Below are 16,758 nucleotides of genomic sequence, written 5' to 3' on the forward strand. Positions count from 1 at the left end.
TTCGTCATGAATAAACAAAACACACGCTCGTGAACCCCAAACAAAACGTCACAGTTCAAAGGCTGACCAATCAGATCCACAGAAGCATTACTTTGCGGTAATGCGGTTCAGATCCACAGTCTATGGGTTCAGAGAGACACAGCAGGTCCACAGCGAGCGACTGAAATCACCTCATCATCTCCTCTGAGCCTCTGCTATATTTGACAATCTCCCGCTCCACTTTCCCGCCCATGGTTATCTAATGTAGTGCGTTAGAAGAAAGGGACAGTTTGACAACATATTATTGTCCCTGGAGATGATTGGGGTCTGCTCTGCAAGCTAGGCTAGTCCTAGCTTGGGGGTTTGACTGGTGGTGGTCTGTATTGGGCTAGATGAAAACCTAGTAGCCTGCTGTCACCAAAGAAGGCCGGTATCTTCAGCCAATAGTCACCTCAGTGTTCCGGGAGCTCCTCGGACAACAACACCAATGATACAGTCCAAACCCTCAGCACGCCTCTTGTCCATACATACATAAGAAGTCGCCCAGGCATACATTATTCCATCAGTTAACGTTAGTGTTGAACACACAAAGCTTCACAGTGGAAACGAGAAGAAGAGCCAAGGTAATTATGAGTTATGTAGCTATCTAATCATCAACGCCACATTGTTACCTAGGCATTCTACATAGGCGCAATTCTAAACGAATCTGTCTAAATGTCTGAAAAGCCAACACATATCAGCTGCATATACCTTCTACAACTACCGTCCTGTCCTTGTTATGCCATTCTGTCGGACAATATAACGCCATGACCCTCCAAAACTGAACGGTGAAACGGTTTGTTAAAGGGGACCTATTATGCTTTTTCGACTTTTATGACCTATAAACGTTGTTATAATGATTGATAGTCATGTTTAACCATACACAAAAAACGATGTAGATTTTCGGGAAACTTCCTCTCATCTGGGCGCCTTCAGCATTCTCTGTCAACGCTCGGTTTCGCCCTTCTCCGCCCCCTAGCCCCCCTCCTGCCAACCCAACTCCGTTGTGATTGGTTACCTTCCTCGAAGCGCACGCGCGGGCAGATTTGACCAGGCATATGGGGGCGCGGCAGGAGTGCCTCTACGTAGATGATTTCCCGGAAATGTGAATAAGTGAATCGCAAACGTTGTCCCGAGTGTTTAGCGCTCTGCACAGCCAGCTCAGACTGTCAGCAGGGAATACGTCGAAATGCATGCACGTCATTATTTGACACTTTAGTATGGTTAAACATGACTCAATCATCATAACAACGTTTATAGGTCATAAAAGTCGAAAAAGCATAATAGGTCCCCTTTAAGGTAAACACATATCTGTCATTCCAAACTTGCATGACACTATGTCAGAGAAATTAATCATGTCTCACATTTGGCAGATGAACGCGGTGCGTGGGGGCACGGTCACCTGGCGCCCCCTGCCGTGGCAGGACGGGGACGGCGGCGGAGGGGAGCCCCTGTCAGATAGTGACTCGGAGGAGGAGGACTTCCCCGACGACAGCACCACCCCACTGGGAGACTACATCACACATGGTAAACACAGCAACAAATGAGTTTGGGACAGAGAGTGGACTGTTTCAAAACCAGTTAGGAGGTCTGCACAAAATGTCTTTGTCTCTCATTTTTCTAACTCCTCTGCTAACCCTCCCTTCTTCGTACACCCTCATTCAGGACTGAAGCAGCTCCTGGACGCCCAGCAGTTGTGCGACGTCACCCTGCTTGTGGAGGGAAAGAAGTTCATGTGTCACAGGTGGGTCTGCTGCCGCCGCATCCCATATTGGAAGTTTTTCATGGGGCAAGCTCTGTAGGAGGTGTCTCTGTAAAGTAGGCAGTGTCTCACCGGTCCCTTCCACAAAAACCCCTTCTGTTTCTGTCCAGAGTGCTGCTGGCAGCAGTGAGCCCCTATTTCCGGGCCATGTTCACCAGCCCGCTGGTGGAGTCTCGCCTCACCGAGATACGGCTAGAGGAGGTGACGTCGTCCGTCATGGAGACCGTCATCCAGTTTGTTTACACCGGGGAGGCGGGGCTTTCTCTGGACACTGCTGAGGATCTGTTTGTCGCGGCCAACCTGCTCCAGGTCATGCCACTGCAGGACCTGTGCTCCAGGTAACCGTCACCATAGCACGACCTCAACACAGCTGAGCCTTGTGTACTTCATTGAACTGAAAAACAAAGAGGTAGGATCCCGCCATGGGTCCCATGCTGCCCAGAATCAAGCCTGTTACAGTTAGGTCGGGCCTCTTCACCTGAGTAGTATCTTCACCCCTTCATTTCTGGTGGATAAAATTACCCAGCTACCATTTACTGAAGTGTAACGTGTCATCTTCAAGTCCCTTCCCATGAGTGATTAGGACACCAATCCTTTTTTCTTTATCTCCAGTTAATAAATAATAAAGACATCTAAAAGTACTAAGGTTTTATCCTCCATTTAATGACTCCATCTCCATCACCTCTCATGTCCTTTCCTCTCCATCCAGGTTTCTGTTTGAGCACCTGGCTGTGGACAACTGCCTGGGCATGTACTCCCTGGCCCGCTCGCACCACGACCAGCTGCTGCTGCGGGCCTCCCTGAGGCTGGTGGCGCAGCACTTCCCCCGCGTGGCCCGGCAGAAGGACTTCCTGCTGCTGGACCACGGCACCCTGAGCAGCCTGCTGAGCTCGGACCGGCTGGGCGTGGAGTCGGAGGCGGAGGTGTACGACGCGGCGCGGCGCTGGGCCGAGCACCAGCCCCTGGTGCGCTACGCCTACATGCCAGCGCTGCTCCACCACCTGCGGCCGGGCCTGCTCTCCCCGGAGGAGAGCCGGCGGCTGAGCCAGGAGCTGGGGCCGGCGGCGGCGGGCGAGGGGCTGGGGGGCCCGCTGAGGCCCCGGGAGGGCATGTTTGAGAAGAAGATCGTGTGCGTGGACCTGACGCCGCGGGAGGACGACAGCCTGGCGGAGAGGAGCTACGCCGTGGACTGCTTCGACCCGCGGACGGGCAAGTGGGAGAAGCTGGCGGCACTGGGGTCGCTGGTCTGCCCCGGCTGCACGGCCGTCGGGGACCGGCTGTTTGTGGCCGGCGGCATCCTGCGGACGGGCACTGTGTCGGCCGCCGTGCACGAGTACGACGCCGTGCTGGACCGCTGGATGGAGCGGCCGTCGATGCTCCAGCCCAGGGCCATGCTGGGGCTGCTGGGCTGCGGGGACTCGCTCTACGCCCTGGGCGGGAGCAACCGCTCCACCCTGCTGGACTCCTGCGAGACCCTGGAGCTGGCGTCCCTCCGTTGGGGCCCCGGGCCCCGGCTGCCCCTCCCGCTGCGGGCGTTCGCCTGCGCGGCCCTGCGCAGCCGGCTGTACCTGTTGGGCGGGACCACGCTGGAGCAGAACCGGGCGGTGGTGCACTCCGGGGTGCTCATATACCACACCCTGACGGACTGCTGGACGCGCGTGCCGCTGGACTCTGGCGCCACCTGCCTGGCCGGAGGGGTGGCGGTGCGGGGCGGCGTGTGCGCCATCGGCGGGTACATGAGGGATGCCAGCAAGTTCTTGGACGGTAACTACACCAACCTGGAGACGTTGGACGCCACGGGACGCGTGCTGTTCTTCCGAGAGGGGCGGGGGTCCGGCGCAGAGCGGGAGGTCACCGGGGGAGGGGGCACGCTGGTCGGGGAGCGCGGCGTGGCCGGAGGGGGCGGCAGCGACCGCGCCCCCAGTCCGGTGGTGTTCCCGGGCCTCCCCAGGCGCATCGCGGCCGGCGGCGTGGCCCGCTGGAAGCGCAGGATCTACGTGCTGGGCGGGGAGAACGGGTCGCGCTTCTATGACAGCGTGTATTGCTGGAAGCCCGGCTGGAGGAGCTGGGTGCAGCGGCGCGAGAAGCTCCCCAGGGACACCGGCGGGGTGAGCCAGTTTGGCTGCACCACCCTCAAGTTCCCCAAGAAACCCATCCTGTCCCGGCTGAGGGTCGCCAAAGAGGACTGCAAGAAGGACAACGGGGACTAGCCTCCGAGAGACCAGTGGGAGGAGGATGGAAGCCAACAAGGGCTCATAACGCGATCCACAATTCAAAGTGACCCTTTCAAAGTCCTCAAAACAACAGCTCATGTCAGGGGATTTTTTAATGATTATTTAATGAGTGCTTCATTTGTTAGACGTGCAGAGGTTTTGTTTCTATTCACAGACCAGTGGACCAACATGGGACCTGAATGTAATCTGATGTCATCGTCAGGACGGGGAACAGTTGAAGGGCAAGGCCAATGCATGGATGTATGATTTCACAATCACGCATGCAGACCTGAGTCCTGTATTCTTGTGGTTCTTGGTTAAAAAAAGCTTTCGATACAATTGGATCTTTCAAATTAAGTAAAAGGTTAAAGTGCTGTACTAACCCTCATTTTATTCATGAGAAATATTATTTGTTAGTTATGGCCACTACTTATTAATAGATAAGGAAAAAGCCCGAAAGGTATTTATTTGCAGTCCCCAAAATTTTACTTTTACTTTTACTGGTCTGCTCTGTTATCGCTTAAACATTGTGTGACAGAAATGGGGGTGTTCAATGAGTTCTCAAACAGAGTAATATGTTGTGCCATAATCTGGCAAGTGGATTTAATAGTCACTCTGATGTTACCAGCTCAAATGTAATTTCTTTTTAAGCATTAGCTGGTGCTAAATTCGAAGAATTACAGGTAAACTGGTAAATATTTACATGAGGGTTCAAAATGGCCAAAATTACACCTTTAAGGGAACGGAAAATGCCTTGAATGTTTATTTATTGTTTGTCTTTTGTGATGTATTTTTTTATTTATTTCAAATTTCCATCATCTCAAGGTCAGCACTTTTAACCACACATTGTACCTGCAATTTATGCATCTGCTTCTTTTTTTAGAAATTCTTGATTTGAATACCTTTTGTGTCGTTTTTACCAAACAATTCCACACAATTCACTACGCTTTTGCATTACTTAATGCTTTTTTAAAAAGATACACTAAGATTTGACATAAATATAAAAATTCTTATAAAAAAAAGAAATTTCTTTCTAAAAATTCACTATTATAATGCATAATAGTGAATTTGACCATGGACTAAAGTAATGTACGAAAACAAAACCTGCATAACATAAAACTAGTAAGGATCAATGTGAGAGATAGTATCACAGTTCAGTGATAACGCTGCAACATTGTGGAGAAATTCATAGGCACAAACAACTGAGCATGATCTTAATTTGACTTCACTTTATCAGCATGCAATAATTGGGACGGAATATGAATGTCCCAATTTACTGTTGTTGAGCGAACAATGTTGGTTTGGAGGTTAGAGGTTTGTTTTTGTTTGAATATTTATTTTTAGTTCATTACCATGTTTGCAATTTTGGCAGGTTTTTCATATTATGCAGCCATTGTTTAATGGTATGTATGTGTGTATGTGTACACAGTTCAGGTCACGTGACTTTTTGAACCAAATTGCAAATGGAGATTTTGTTGGAAGCAATGTTATTGAATAATTAAATAACTATTTGCTTAAATATTGTCTTAAACTGTGCACTTTTTTGATAACTGGAGAAAAAGACATAAACGACGAGATGTGTTGCTTGTGCGGGTTAATTTCAGGGGCCCTCATAGTTTGTTAGGTTATGTAAGAAGCATACGAGGGAGGTCTTGGAAATGCTAACCTATCTGTTAATAGAACAGCAGTTTTCCAACAGTTCTGTGTTAATATTTAGTGCCATTAGTGCTGATTCTGCTGGTTGCCTCTTGTGCTCAAAGGTCTGCATCCACAGGGCATTCAACCAGCATGTGTTGCTGTCAAGTCATTGGACATTTCCTCCCTTCTTTCGAATGATAAAGTACCTTGTTTTGTCTTTTAGGCTAGACCATTAGAAGTAAGCAAGTCAAGCTGGATTATTCATCAGTGTGAGAGTTGACCGCGTAAGACGAGATACAGAAGATGGAGAGTCCTCCTGTGGAGTCCGCCTCACCCGGGGCGACCACCATCAGCAACGCTGCAGACATCTCCGTCATTATCGGGTACTTTATCCTGGTGATCAGCGTGGGGATATGGGTGAGTGCCTTTCAATTTGTTAGAAATACCTTCAGCCTACCTTCCCTACCTTTCCCAATAATACTTCCAAAACTAAATAACTTGGCTCTGTGCTTTAGGCTCTATGCATCAGCTTAGTGTCCAAACCTCTGAACTGATGATGCGGGTGTCTGTAGGTTCGAATCAAAAGCTGCTCTTTTAAATAAATAAAAACAATGCTCTGTTGGTCTGTTTTTCCAGTCCATGCTCCGGAACAACCGTTCCACTGTGGGGGGATACTTCTTGGCCGGTCGGACCATGACCTGGTGGCCGGTGAGTTTAACACCACATACACAACTGGAGTATATATGTGCTTCCATCCTACTTTTACTGTACTTCCACAGTACATGGGGTGCTTTCCACACCGAAAATACACCACTAGTTTCGATCATTGTGTGTGTGTGTGTGTGTGTGTGTGTGTGTGTGTGTGTGTGTGTGTGTGTGTGTGTGTGTGTGTGTGGTAGCATAGTTGAACCTGACAATATTGTGTGTGCGTATGAGATAGCATAGTTTGTTGGTTGGTGTGTTTCAGGTCGGTGCATCCCTGTTCGCCAGTAACATCGGCAGCGGCCACTTCGTGGGCCTGGCCGGCACAGGGGCTGCTAGCGGGATCGCCGTGGGAAGCTTTGAATGGAACGTAAGTTGTGTGCACGCCGGTAAAGCATGACACCGAATGAGTTGATGAATCACCAGGACCATTTGCAGCTCCTTACTGTAAATCAGTGACTCTCCACTGGTGTGTTGTGAGGGCATTTTGAGTGGGTCGCAGAGCATATGGCAAACCTTAATCATTAGATAGAAACCAGTGAATTAACCAACGTTTTAATGTTCATTATGTTCCAGTGGCTCATTATTTCCTTGAGTTTAGCCCCGAGTCTTACAGCTGGTCTGTCTTTATTGACTTTCCATGTTTTTACACCCTGAAGGCATTGTTGATTGCTGCAATATTGATAGACGTTTATTAATGTTGGGGTCGGGACTGAAGGACTAAGGACACATGGGGAGCCAGGGACAAGTTAATTTTATTCCATCATTATATCGCAAACACAGAACCACAAGGGCCAAGAAAACCCTCAGACTTCTCTCCCCCTGCCCTCCCCTCTGCCATCTGTTGCCCAGTGGGGGGCGCTGTAGGTCCCTGTCAACCAAATCATACCGCTTTGAAAAACAGTTTTCTTTCAGACTGCCCTTCAGACGTCTGAACTCATACCACTAATGTTCCTGCATTCAAGAACTTTCGAGTCCTGCTTATATTGTCTGTGGGTTACTGTATTTAATGTAAGGTTTACAATGTCGGTCCCCTGTCTCTGCTATAGATTCACACCAAACTTAGCTTATGTACCATGCTGTACAGAAAGCAAATTCCACCGACCTTGGTTGTGTGGTTGACAAAGTCACTTGTTGTTCAACACTCACTTTCGTGTCTAGTAGAAGCTTCTATGTTTTAATCTGATGTTGTGTTTGTTTGGATGTACCAGGCCTTGTTTATTGTGCTGTTGCTTGGCTGGCTGTTTGTACCCGTCTACCTCACAGCTGGGGTGAGTGGTCCCACCCTTCATCTTAATTATCAGTTTACGCGATACACACATCACACTAAATACTTTAATAGCTATCTATAAATACAAGGTTGGGTAAGGTGGAGTAGGTCACTTGACCTCTGCTACCTTTATTTCTCCTAGGTGATAACAATGCCCCAGTACCTGAAGAAGAGGTTTGGTGGCTCCAGGATTAGCCTGTACCTCTCCGTCATCTCCTTGTTCCTCTACATTTTCACCAAGATCTCTGTGAGTCCCCACATCCTACCCAGAGCTCCAACAAGTCCTAGAACACGTCATCAACTCCTGTTCTGTGCTCAGGGTTTTTTCTAAACAAGGGAACAGGGGCGCTGCGCCCCGATACTCCCGGCGTGCGCCATCCTACCGAAATGCCGACTGAACCTGTCAGACTTGGATCTGTACTTACATGCTGCTGTACAACATACACTATTTCTCAAAACGATCTTTTCTCCGCGAAAATATCCCAACACCACCACCTGACAATGTGTCTGATCCTCAAATAACTTATAATTACTCCAAAAATATTCCGATCCGAATTGGAGTTTCCCAGACCGAGTCGACATGCTAACGTTAAAGTTATTAGCAGCAAGCTAGCTAGCTACTATGTATTTGAATGGGTTTTTGGTCTAGGCGCTAAGATGCTAAGCAAGTATACAAGACCATTCCAGTTCTCTCTGCACAAAGCGGTTTCAATGAACGACAGAAATAAACAAATGCTGAGTGTTGATCAAGAGTTTTGCGAGAGCAAAACGAACAGTCGAACAGGGTTCCCTGTTACCAGGGAACCCGTAGCAGGGAACTAAATGGCAGCTGCACGGCCGAATTAGCCCAATAAAAGTGTAGTAACCCAGAGAACCAGCTACAACATAGTTTTCATCCAAACGAGCCGTCTTTAGCGAACGGTGAATTGCGTTGGCTTCTACTATGGAGTCAGTTTCCTGCCATAATTCAAACCTGAAAAAAAAAGTTTCAAAGGCTTGTAAGTCTGGGTTTGAAAACTCAACACCTTGTAAAAAAGGTTTTGCAACACTGAAAAAAGAGATTATAACCTGAAAAAAAATAAAAATAAAATTCAAACATCTGTAAACATGATCTTGTGTTCGATTTTATCTTCTTCATCATTTTCACCAACACATTTTCAAAGTTCAAACAATTTCACCAGCGCATTTGCAGAGTTTCAAATCTGGCACTGTTCTAACAGTGTATTTCATTGTTGCCCGGTTTTGAAACCTTGTAAATGGGATTCTGCAAACAGGTGTTCATACATTGAGAAATACGTTTTGAAAGGTTGAATATTTAGTTTTAAAAACTTGTAAAGGTGTACGTTTACGACATTGCAACGTATTTTTTCAGAACTGGCTTTTCAGCACTGACTTTTCAGAGATTTGACCACACAGGCGCAAGCTTTGAGTCACGTGAATATTGGCAGTGTTCTGACGCCACTCGTTTTGAAACTCCTGACAGTCGAATCTGAAAAAGAAAAAAACGTTCCTGGGGGCGGGACCATTTAGCTCTAAACCTATTGGTTGCTCTCGGCTGACGTACATTCCAATCACATGTGCCGTTCAACGGGCTGTGCGTGATTGACAGTGCTCTGCCGGTGACACGAATAACAAGCGACTTTCGCGGTTGATTTTGATTTCCATTTTCTGGAACCATGGCTGTTTCCCAAAGTGAAGGCTGCAGCCTTGCTAGGACGCGTCCTTGCTAGTCGCGTCCTATGGAGATGAGACTCTTTGTAGGGTGTTCGAATTCTCAGTGGTCCACTATATAGTGGACTTAAAATAGGGTACATACGATGTCCCCTACATGTTACTCCCGTATACCACAATGCAATGCGGTTGTATTTTTCCAGGGGAGAAGAAGAAGCTGAATAACCGCGAAAACGAATGCATTTAATGATGGAGTCTCCGGCTTGTGTTTAGAAATGTCAACAATTTATTTGGGATTTAACATTCAAAATTAATTAAAAAAAACTTGAACAAGGAAATGTAACATTCAACATCAATACAACCTCCAGCCCGGTTTGTTTAGATGATGTCGGCGCATCACGTCACACAAATACCAGGCGCATTTACTGACGCAAATGACGTTTAGAAATGTTAGGCGTAGTGTCCGAATTCTCGTTCCCTATTCCCTATATAGTGCACTATATCATGTACACTATATAGGGAATAGGGAACGATTTCGAACACAGCTTCTGGTTCCAGAAAATGGAAATCAAAATCAACCGCGAAAGTCGCTTGTTATTCGTGTCATCGGCAGAGCACTGTCAATCACGCACAGCCCGTTGAACGGCCTATGTGATTGGAATGTACGTCAGCCGAGAGCAACCAATAGGTTTAGAGCTAAATGGTCCCGCCCCCAGGAACATTTTTTTCTTTTTCAGATTCGACTGTCAGGAGTTTCAAAACGAGTGGCGTCAGAACACTGCCAATATTCACGTGACTCAAAGCTTGCGCCTGTGTGGTCAAATCTCTGAAAAGTCAGTGCTGAAAAGCCAGTTTTGAAAAAATACGTTGCAATGTCGTAAACGTACACCTTTACAAGTTTTTAAAACTAAATATTCAACCTTTCAAAACGTATTTCTCAATGTATGAACACCTGTTTGCAGAATCCCATTTACAAGGTTTCAAAACCGGGCAACAATGAAATACACTGTTAGAACAGTGCCAGATTTGAAACTCTGCAAATGCGCTGGTGAAATTGTTTGAACTTTGAAAATGTGTTAGTGAAAATGATGAAGAAGATAAAATAGAACACAAGATCATGTTTACAGATGTTTGAATTTTATTTTTTATTTTTTTCAGGTTATAATCTCTTTTTTCAGTGTTGCAAAACCTTTTTTACAAGGTGTTGAGTTTTCAAACCCAGACTTACAAGCCTTTGAAACTTTTTTTTTCAGGTTTGAATTATGGCAGGAAACTGACTCCATATTCTACGAGCAGTCGGCTTTCAGCCGCGAGCTTAGGGACCGTCTGCAAAGTGCAAAACTGAATTGCATTGGCTTCTACGAGCAGTCGGCTTTCAGCCGCGAGCTTAGGCACCGTCTGCAAAGTGCAAAACTGAAAACGACAACAATAGTAACATTTCTATAGCGTCGCCATTATTGACTCTAGAGCCCCAAAACTTGTTCCATAGAGGCATGGCACAGGAGGTCTACCATGACTAACGCTACCCTGAACCACCTCCTCAGGATCAGTATTGAGGGGCCTGCAATTGCTCAATTTGATTTTGACAAGGCAGTGAGCCGTTGGGGCAGTCTCAGGAATAGACGGCTGCTGTTGTGATTTGTCCTACTTAATAAAAGTTTAGCCAATATTTTTTGTAATTTGTCGTGTTTATTTACAGGGTAAAGTTGTACAAGTCTACCAAAAGTTGATAGTATTTTAGTTTTTCAGGATGACCACAAGAGCTAGAATTTCTCTCTAAGATAGCCTCAGAATGTACCATTTAATTATTATTTTTTCAAAGGCTTCGCGCCTTTTTTTTTCTAGAAAAACCCCTGGTGCTGCTGAAAGAGTAGAGTTTGACGTTGTGTCCTTTCTACGTTCGTATGTGGGCTGAAGACGAAAGATGGTTGTGATGATACGATATGGATGTGCTTGTTGTGTTCCAGGTGGACATGTTCTCTGGAGCTGTGTTCATACAACAGGCTTTAGGGTGGAACATCTACGTGGCTGTCATCGCCCTTCTGTCCATCACGGCTCTATACACCATCACAGGTACGCGTGTGTCGGTGTGGACGTGCGGGTCGTCAAATAATAATAATATGGGTGTCCAGAACCTCTACATTGGATTTCTCAAGGGTCTTATTAAGTTTGTGTGTGTGTGCGTGTGTGCATCAGGTGGACTGGCTGCTCTGATGTACACGGACATGGTTCAGACGCTGGTGATCATTGCCGGGGCGGTTGTCCTGACTGCCTTCTGTAAGTACATATTGTTCAGCCAATCACAATGGGGAGTGGGTCTGATGACTGTTTAAATTAATGGCAGCAACTGTCAATTATTCCTTCATTAGTAGACAACGTGGGAGTCGGACGCAGAGGTGGGAATCTCAACGATAAGTGGGTTCCTTTTTAAATTGATTACATGTATTTATGCATGTATATTCATATACTGGAACACGCAGTTATTCAAAGGCACTTATTATAGCGCCTTCGCTAAAAGCAATAATAGCCCGAATAAAGGGTTTGCTCCTTGTAAGAACTAAGGCAGAGTAGTAGACCACACTGGGGAAGATGACAAGCATTGACTGGTGCTTTGACAGACGTAAATACCAGCCTGCCCATTGTAAATCTTGGAGGCTAATGTGTTTACCTGCAGTGACAGCTCTGTGACAGGGAGGACCAGTCGTCAATGTGTGCGTCCTCCACTAGTTTAATCTCCTACAGTGCCCTGGTATTTAAAAGTAGCTGCCCCATCGTGTTAAGTGTTCTTGAGCGACACTGGTGTTTGTCCTACGATGACACCGCTGTGAGAAGGGTCTAGTGTTGAGTCTTTCTGCGTCCAGCTAACCGGCAACCAGCCAAAGCCCATTAGAGGCAGTACAGGCCGGTCTCTTCCGCATGAGCCCCGCAAACAGACGGCCATAGCTGCTGCATCATCACACAGTGCCAATATTTTCCGCCCCTTCCCAACCCTCCTGCCTCGTACCCACACCCCTTCTCACCTCCCACCACGCCCCCCTGTCTCGGTCTGTCTCCGCCTCCTTCTAGCGTTATCCAAGGTGGGGGGCTACGCCGCCCTGCTGGCCCGCTACAGCACTGCACTGCCCAACGCCACCGAGTCCCTTGACCCCCAGCGCTACAACATCTCGGCCCGCTGCTACACCCCGCGGCCGGACGCCTTCCAGCTGCTCCGGGACCCGGTGGAGGGGGACCTGCCCTGGCCCGGGGTGCTGTTTGGGATCGCCATCGTGGGGGGCTGGTACTGGTGCACGGACCAGGTGGGACCCCACCAGATTAAAGGCTGCAGGCATAAGGAAATGCAGAGTAGATGGATGGCACATAGATGGCTAGTGGATGGAAGTGAAGACGTGCACAGTGAAATATGGAACTTACTCGAACACTTCTCCTCACAAGAGAAGAACAATGTATTCCTCTGACTGAAATTCGTACAAACTAAGTGTATCTACATCTGCATATACATTGAGGGCATTTAGAAGATGCTTTTATCCAAAGCGACTTACAATAACTACCTTTGTTAGAAGAAATCTGATAAATCTATTGAGATGGCAAGTCGAACGGCACATACCTTGAGCCAAACTCCATACCATCGGTTGGTTCTGTCCCTCTGTGTGCAGGTGATTGTCCAGCGGTGCCTGGCGGCTCGCAGCCTCACCGACGTGAAGGCCGGCTGCATCCTCTGCGGATACCTTAAGCTGCTGCCTATGTTCCTCATGGTGTTCCCCGGCATGATCAGCAGGGTGCTCTTCCCAGGTGTGTGTGTGTGTGTGTGTGTGTGTGTGTGTGTGTGTGTGTGTGTGTGTGTGTGTGTGTGTGTGTGTGTGTGTGTGTGTGTGTGTGTGTGTGTGTGTGTGTGTGTGTGCGCGCGTGCGCGTGCATTGTTATTGTCACAGTGGCAAAATCTGTTAATTAATAATTAACGTGACAAACACGCAGGGTCAGAGAGTCTTATGACGAGGTATAGTATGGCTTCTTCTTTCAGTGGCATGTGCTGCATAACCTTGGAGAGAAACTAAAAAAAACACATTCAATCTGAAGGACAATGCAACATCTAATTAGTTCACTATCACCACCTGGCACTCATTTAAAAAACAATATTGGCTCCTTTCTACCAGCTGCTCTACCATGAAATTGCCTTACTTTTCATCATAGTGTACAAAGTGCATGTCGTGATGGAGGAGTTCAGAAGTAGAGTGGGAAAGAGGTATAGACTGGTTTGGACCGGCCTGCCAACCAAATGTCAACTGTAAGAATGAGCTGAACCAAAAGAGCTCCCATTACATGACTGCATGTTAGCTGAGTTGAGGGTGAAGTGTGTAATGTAATTTAATTTGCTAGCTGCTTCTAAACTCAGTTAGGATGTTATAGATACCGCCATTTGCAACAAAGATGGTTTCTATTTGGTTTTGTTCTTTGACAAGCTTTGACTGTTGCTTTGTTTTGTATAGTTTTTTGTATATTGGAAGACACGAAGCAAAAGATCAGTCCAATTGGTGACGCTCAAAGTCAGTTCCACAACAAAAGCGGTACACATTCAGGTGTGTGTGTGTGTGTGTGTGTGTGTGTGTGTGTGTGTGTGTGTGTGTGTTACGGCTGTCTCTGTGTCCACTACCAGACGAGGTGGGCTGCGTGGTTCCCGAGGTGTGTAAGCGGGTATGTGGGACTGAGGTGGGGTGCTCCAACATCGCCTATCCTAAACTGGTGGTCTCCGTCATGCCAAACGGTACATGCACACATTTAAGTTACCTGACCTTTAACAAAAAACTTTTTATTCTATTCTGTTCTATATAATATATATACTATATAATGTAAATAATGTGAAGTGATGTTATCTATATATATAGATAACATCACTTCACCGCAATCAACATTTTTGTTCTTTGACCATTCACGCAATTGCATTCCTTTTAAAAGCTGTGATCCCTCTTTTTACTATACTCTAGTCTTTGAAATAGCCTAAAAGTCTCATTCACCTTAATTTCAATGAGGTTGGATGATAATTCAACCAAATATTTCCACTAAATATTTCAGAATTTTCCCTGTGTCCATCCCTCTCTCTCCCCCTCTCTCTCTCCCTCCTCAGGGCTGCGTGGTCTGATGCTGGCTGTGATGCTGGCGGCCCTCATGTCCTCCCTGGCCTCCATCTTCAACAGCAGCAGCACCCTCTTCACCATGGACATCTGGACCCGTCTGCGACCGCAGGCCGCTGAGAGCGAGCTCATGCTCGTGGGAAGGTCAGGGTCAACAAGGGCCTCCGGCGGTCCCTTTAAGGGGCTCTCTTTGTCATGTCGCTCTATCCTACACTATTAATTTGCTCTGTGTTGGATGCCCCTCAAAGCACTCCATTGGAAAAGAAGCCTGAGAAAGATTTTTGATATTTCTTTGTTTGATAGATCACTCTTTCTGCACCAAGTTCACAAAAGTCATTCAATAGTTTGGATCCTCCCGAGCTAAAAGTTTAGTTTTTCCTTCATGACTCATTATCTTACCTTGTCCCAATTAGAAATATACTTTCCCTCCTCTATCAACCTGTATTTCCACCTTGTCATTCCTTCCTCAGAATCTGGGTACTGGTCATAGTGGGCGTTAGCATCTGTTGGATACCAGTCGTGCAGGCCGCCCAGAGTGGTCAGCTGTTTGACTACATCCAATCAGTGACCAGCTATCTGGCCCCGCCCATCGCATCAGTTTTCTTCCTGGCCGTGTTTGTTAGGCGGGTCAATGAACCGGTGAGCTTATGTATTATGACACCAATGCCCTTTCATGCATAATTAACTAGGAACCGTATTACACTGCAAATTGCTGTTGTTTGAGTCTGAGTCAAATAAATATTCCAAAAGGTTTACATGTGATGAAATATATATGAAATAAATATAGTTACTCGTATTCAAGTTCTGACACTCAGTACATTATCCCAGGAAGTGCACTTCATGAGCGCACATTATTAAAAATGTCTACTGTTCGCTCTCTCTCTCCTTGTCTCTTAACACCAGGGTGCATTCTGGGGTCTGATGGGAGGCCTGGCGATGGGCCTGTGTCGGATGGTTCCAGAGTTCTGGTTCGGTACGGGTAGCTGCCTTTTCCCCTCGGCCTGCCCGCCTGTGATCTGCGGCGTCCACTACCTGTACTTTGCCGTGCTGCTCTTCCTCTGCACCTCCGTGTTGGTGCTGCTGGTCAGCTACAGCACCGAGCCCCTGAACGCCCAACACGTCAGTGCTTCTATCTCTCTGCGTCATCTGGCAACCGCACCCCGTTACAGCTGTGTGTGCATGACATCATGAGCAGATGGCGTGCATCTTATTGGAAGATGATATTGTCTAGCAAGCCAATCCCTCCCAGGAGCAGGCTTGGAGAGGGTCTGGAGACAATTTGAGGAACACCCTTCTTTAGCAAAGGAACCATTGTGTAAGATTGGAAACGCTGTTCTCAGTATGACAGCTCCTCGCTGTGTCCCCGCTCCTTTTTCACTTGCACCAGACTCAAGCTCACAAGAATGTACCCTTGAAGGAGGCAAGATATAGTCCAACGTGGTCCTCCCTGCCGGGAGTTAAAGTAATGAATTCATTTATCATTTTATGTACAATTATGCCAAGTCTTTGGTTGAATGAGTGCAGGACAGTGAATACTTTTGCGTCGTTGGCACTAAGTGTTGCTTTCCTGCTCACAGCTCCATCGTCTGGTGTTCAGCCTACGTCACTCCAAAGAGGAGAGGGAGGACCTTGACTGGAAGGAGGAGGAGAGAAGGAAAACACGACGCAGAGAGGTGGAACAGAGGAAAAGAGAAAAGGCTGAAAGTGACCCAGGTGAGATCCACAAGATTAAAATGACTGACGCAATCAAGAAGAATGACATAGCAGCATATACTAGCTTGATTGGCTAACATTGAACCAATCATTAACCTTTTATATAATTAGGTATGCTTAAAACGATACCAATTTTGTATTTCTCTTAGCGGCTCGAAGGAAAGTCAAGTCTGGTATCCGGCGCCTGATTGGATGGTTCTGTGGCATGGACGGCGGCTCTCAGACCCCGGAGCACACTGACCAGGAAGTGGCTGAGGCGCCAGAAGAACTGCCTGATATCAGTGAGGACCCCATGTGGAAGCACTGTGTAGATGCCAACGCCATCATCATGATGGCTGTCGCCGTCTTCATGTGGGGTTACTTTGCATAGTTCCACCAGAATGAGACCTAGCATTAAAAAGTACATGATTGTATACCAAATAAAGTCGGTCAAACATATCCTGAAATTCATTTAGGGCAAGTTAAAAAGATGAATTAAATGTATGCTTTGTTAAAAGTAATTTGGCCTAGCTGTCTTGGTTGTGTACACTAACACTTTTGTTCTCTACCATTAAAAAAAAGTGCTAAAATTTTTGAAGAGTAATCTTCAAAAAAAAATACATATTTGAAGAGTAATCAGTGATATCTAAGCAAACTAACATGCAA

At 46.8% G+C, this 16,758-nt stretch overlaps 2 protein-coding genes across 4 annotated transcripts; both read left to right on the top strand.

The window, feature by feature from the left end:
• Positions 1 to 96: 96 nt before the first annotated feature.
• On the top strand, positions 97 to 5,512 carry si:dkey-260j18.2 (kelch-like protein 12). The gene is made up of 5 exons (XM_030380879.1): positions 97 to 602; positions 1,392 to 1,545; positions 1,684 to 1,762; positions 1,891 to 2,118; positions 2,490 to 5,512. The coding sequence occupies exons 2-5, from the start codon at positions 1,392 to 1,394 to the stop codon at positions 3,988 to 3,990; spliced, it is 1,962 nt and encodes a 653-aa protein (XP_030236739.1). The 5' UTR covers positions 97 to 602; the 3' UTR covers positions 3,991 to 5,512.
• A 234-nt stretch (positions 5,513 to 5,746) lies between these two features.
• Positions 5,747 to 16,551, top strand: slc5a2 (solute carrier family 5 member 2). Of its 3 annotated transcripts, XM_030380876.1 has the most exons (15): positions 5,747 to 6,048; positions 6,268 to 6,339; positions 6,599 to 6,703; positions 7,545 to 7,604; positions 7,746 to 7,850; positions 11,242 to 11,347; positions 11,471 to 11,551; positions 12,341 to 12,570; positions 12,928 to 13,063; positions 13,926 to 14,033; positions 14,394 to 14,544; positions 14,871 to 15,039; positions 15,304 to 15,519; positions 15,978 to 16,113; positions 16,263 to 16,551. In XM_030380876.1, the coding sequence occupies exons 1-15, from the start codon at positions 5,935 to 5,937 to the stop codon at positions 16,481 to 16,483; spliced, it is 2,010 nt and encodes a 669-aa protein (XP_030236736.1). In that variant the 5' UTR covers positions 5,747 to 5,934; the 3' UTR covers positions 16,484 to 16,551. The 3 variants fall into 3 exon arrangements, with proteins under 3 accessions (XP_030236736.1, XP_030236737.1, XP_030236738.1); XM_030380877.1 differs by lacking the exons at positions 5,747 to 6,048; positions 6,268 to 6,339; positions 6,599 to 6,703 and adding an exon at positions 7,267 to 7,344; XM_030380878.1 differs by lacking the exons at positions 5,747 to 6,048; positions 6,268 to 6,339; positions 6,599 to 6,703 and adding an exon at positions 7,307 to 7,325.
• Positions 16,552 to 16,758: the final 207 nt, after the last annotated feature.

Source organism: Gadus morhua, chromosome 16, assembly GCF_902167405.1.
Source record: "Gadus morhua chromosome 16, gadMor3.0, whole genome shotgun sequence".
NCBI classification, from domain to species: domain Eukaryota; kingdom Metazoa; phylum Chordata; class Actinopteri; order Gadiformes; family Gadidae; genus Gadus; species Gadus morhua.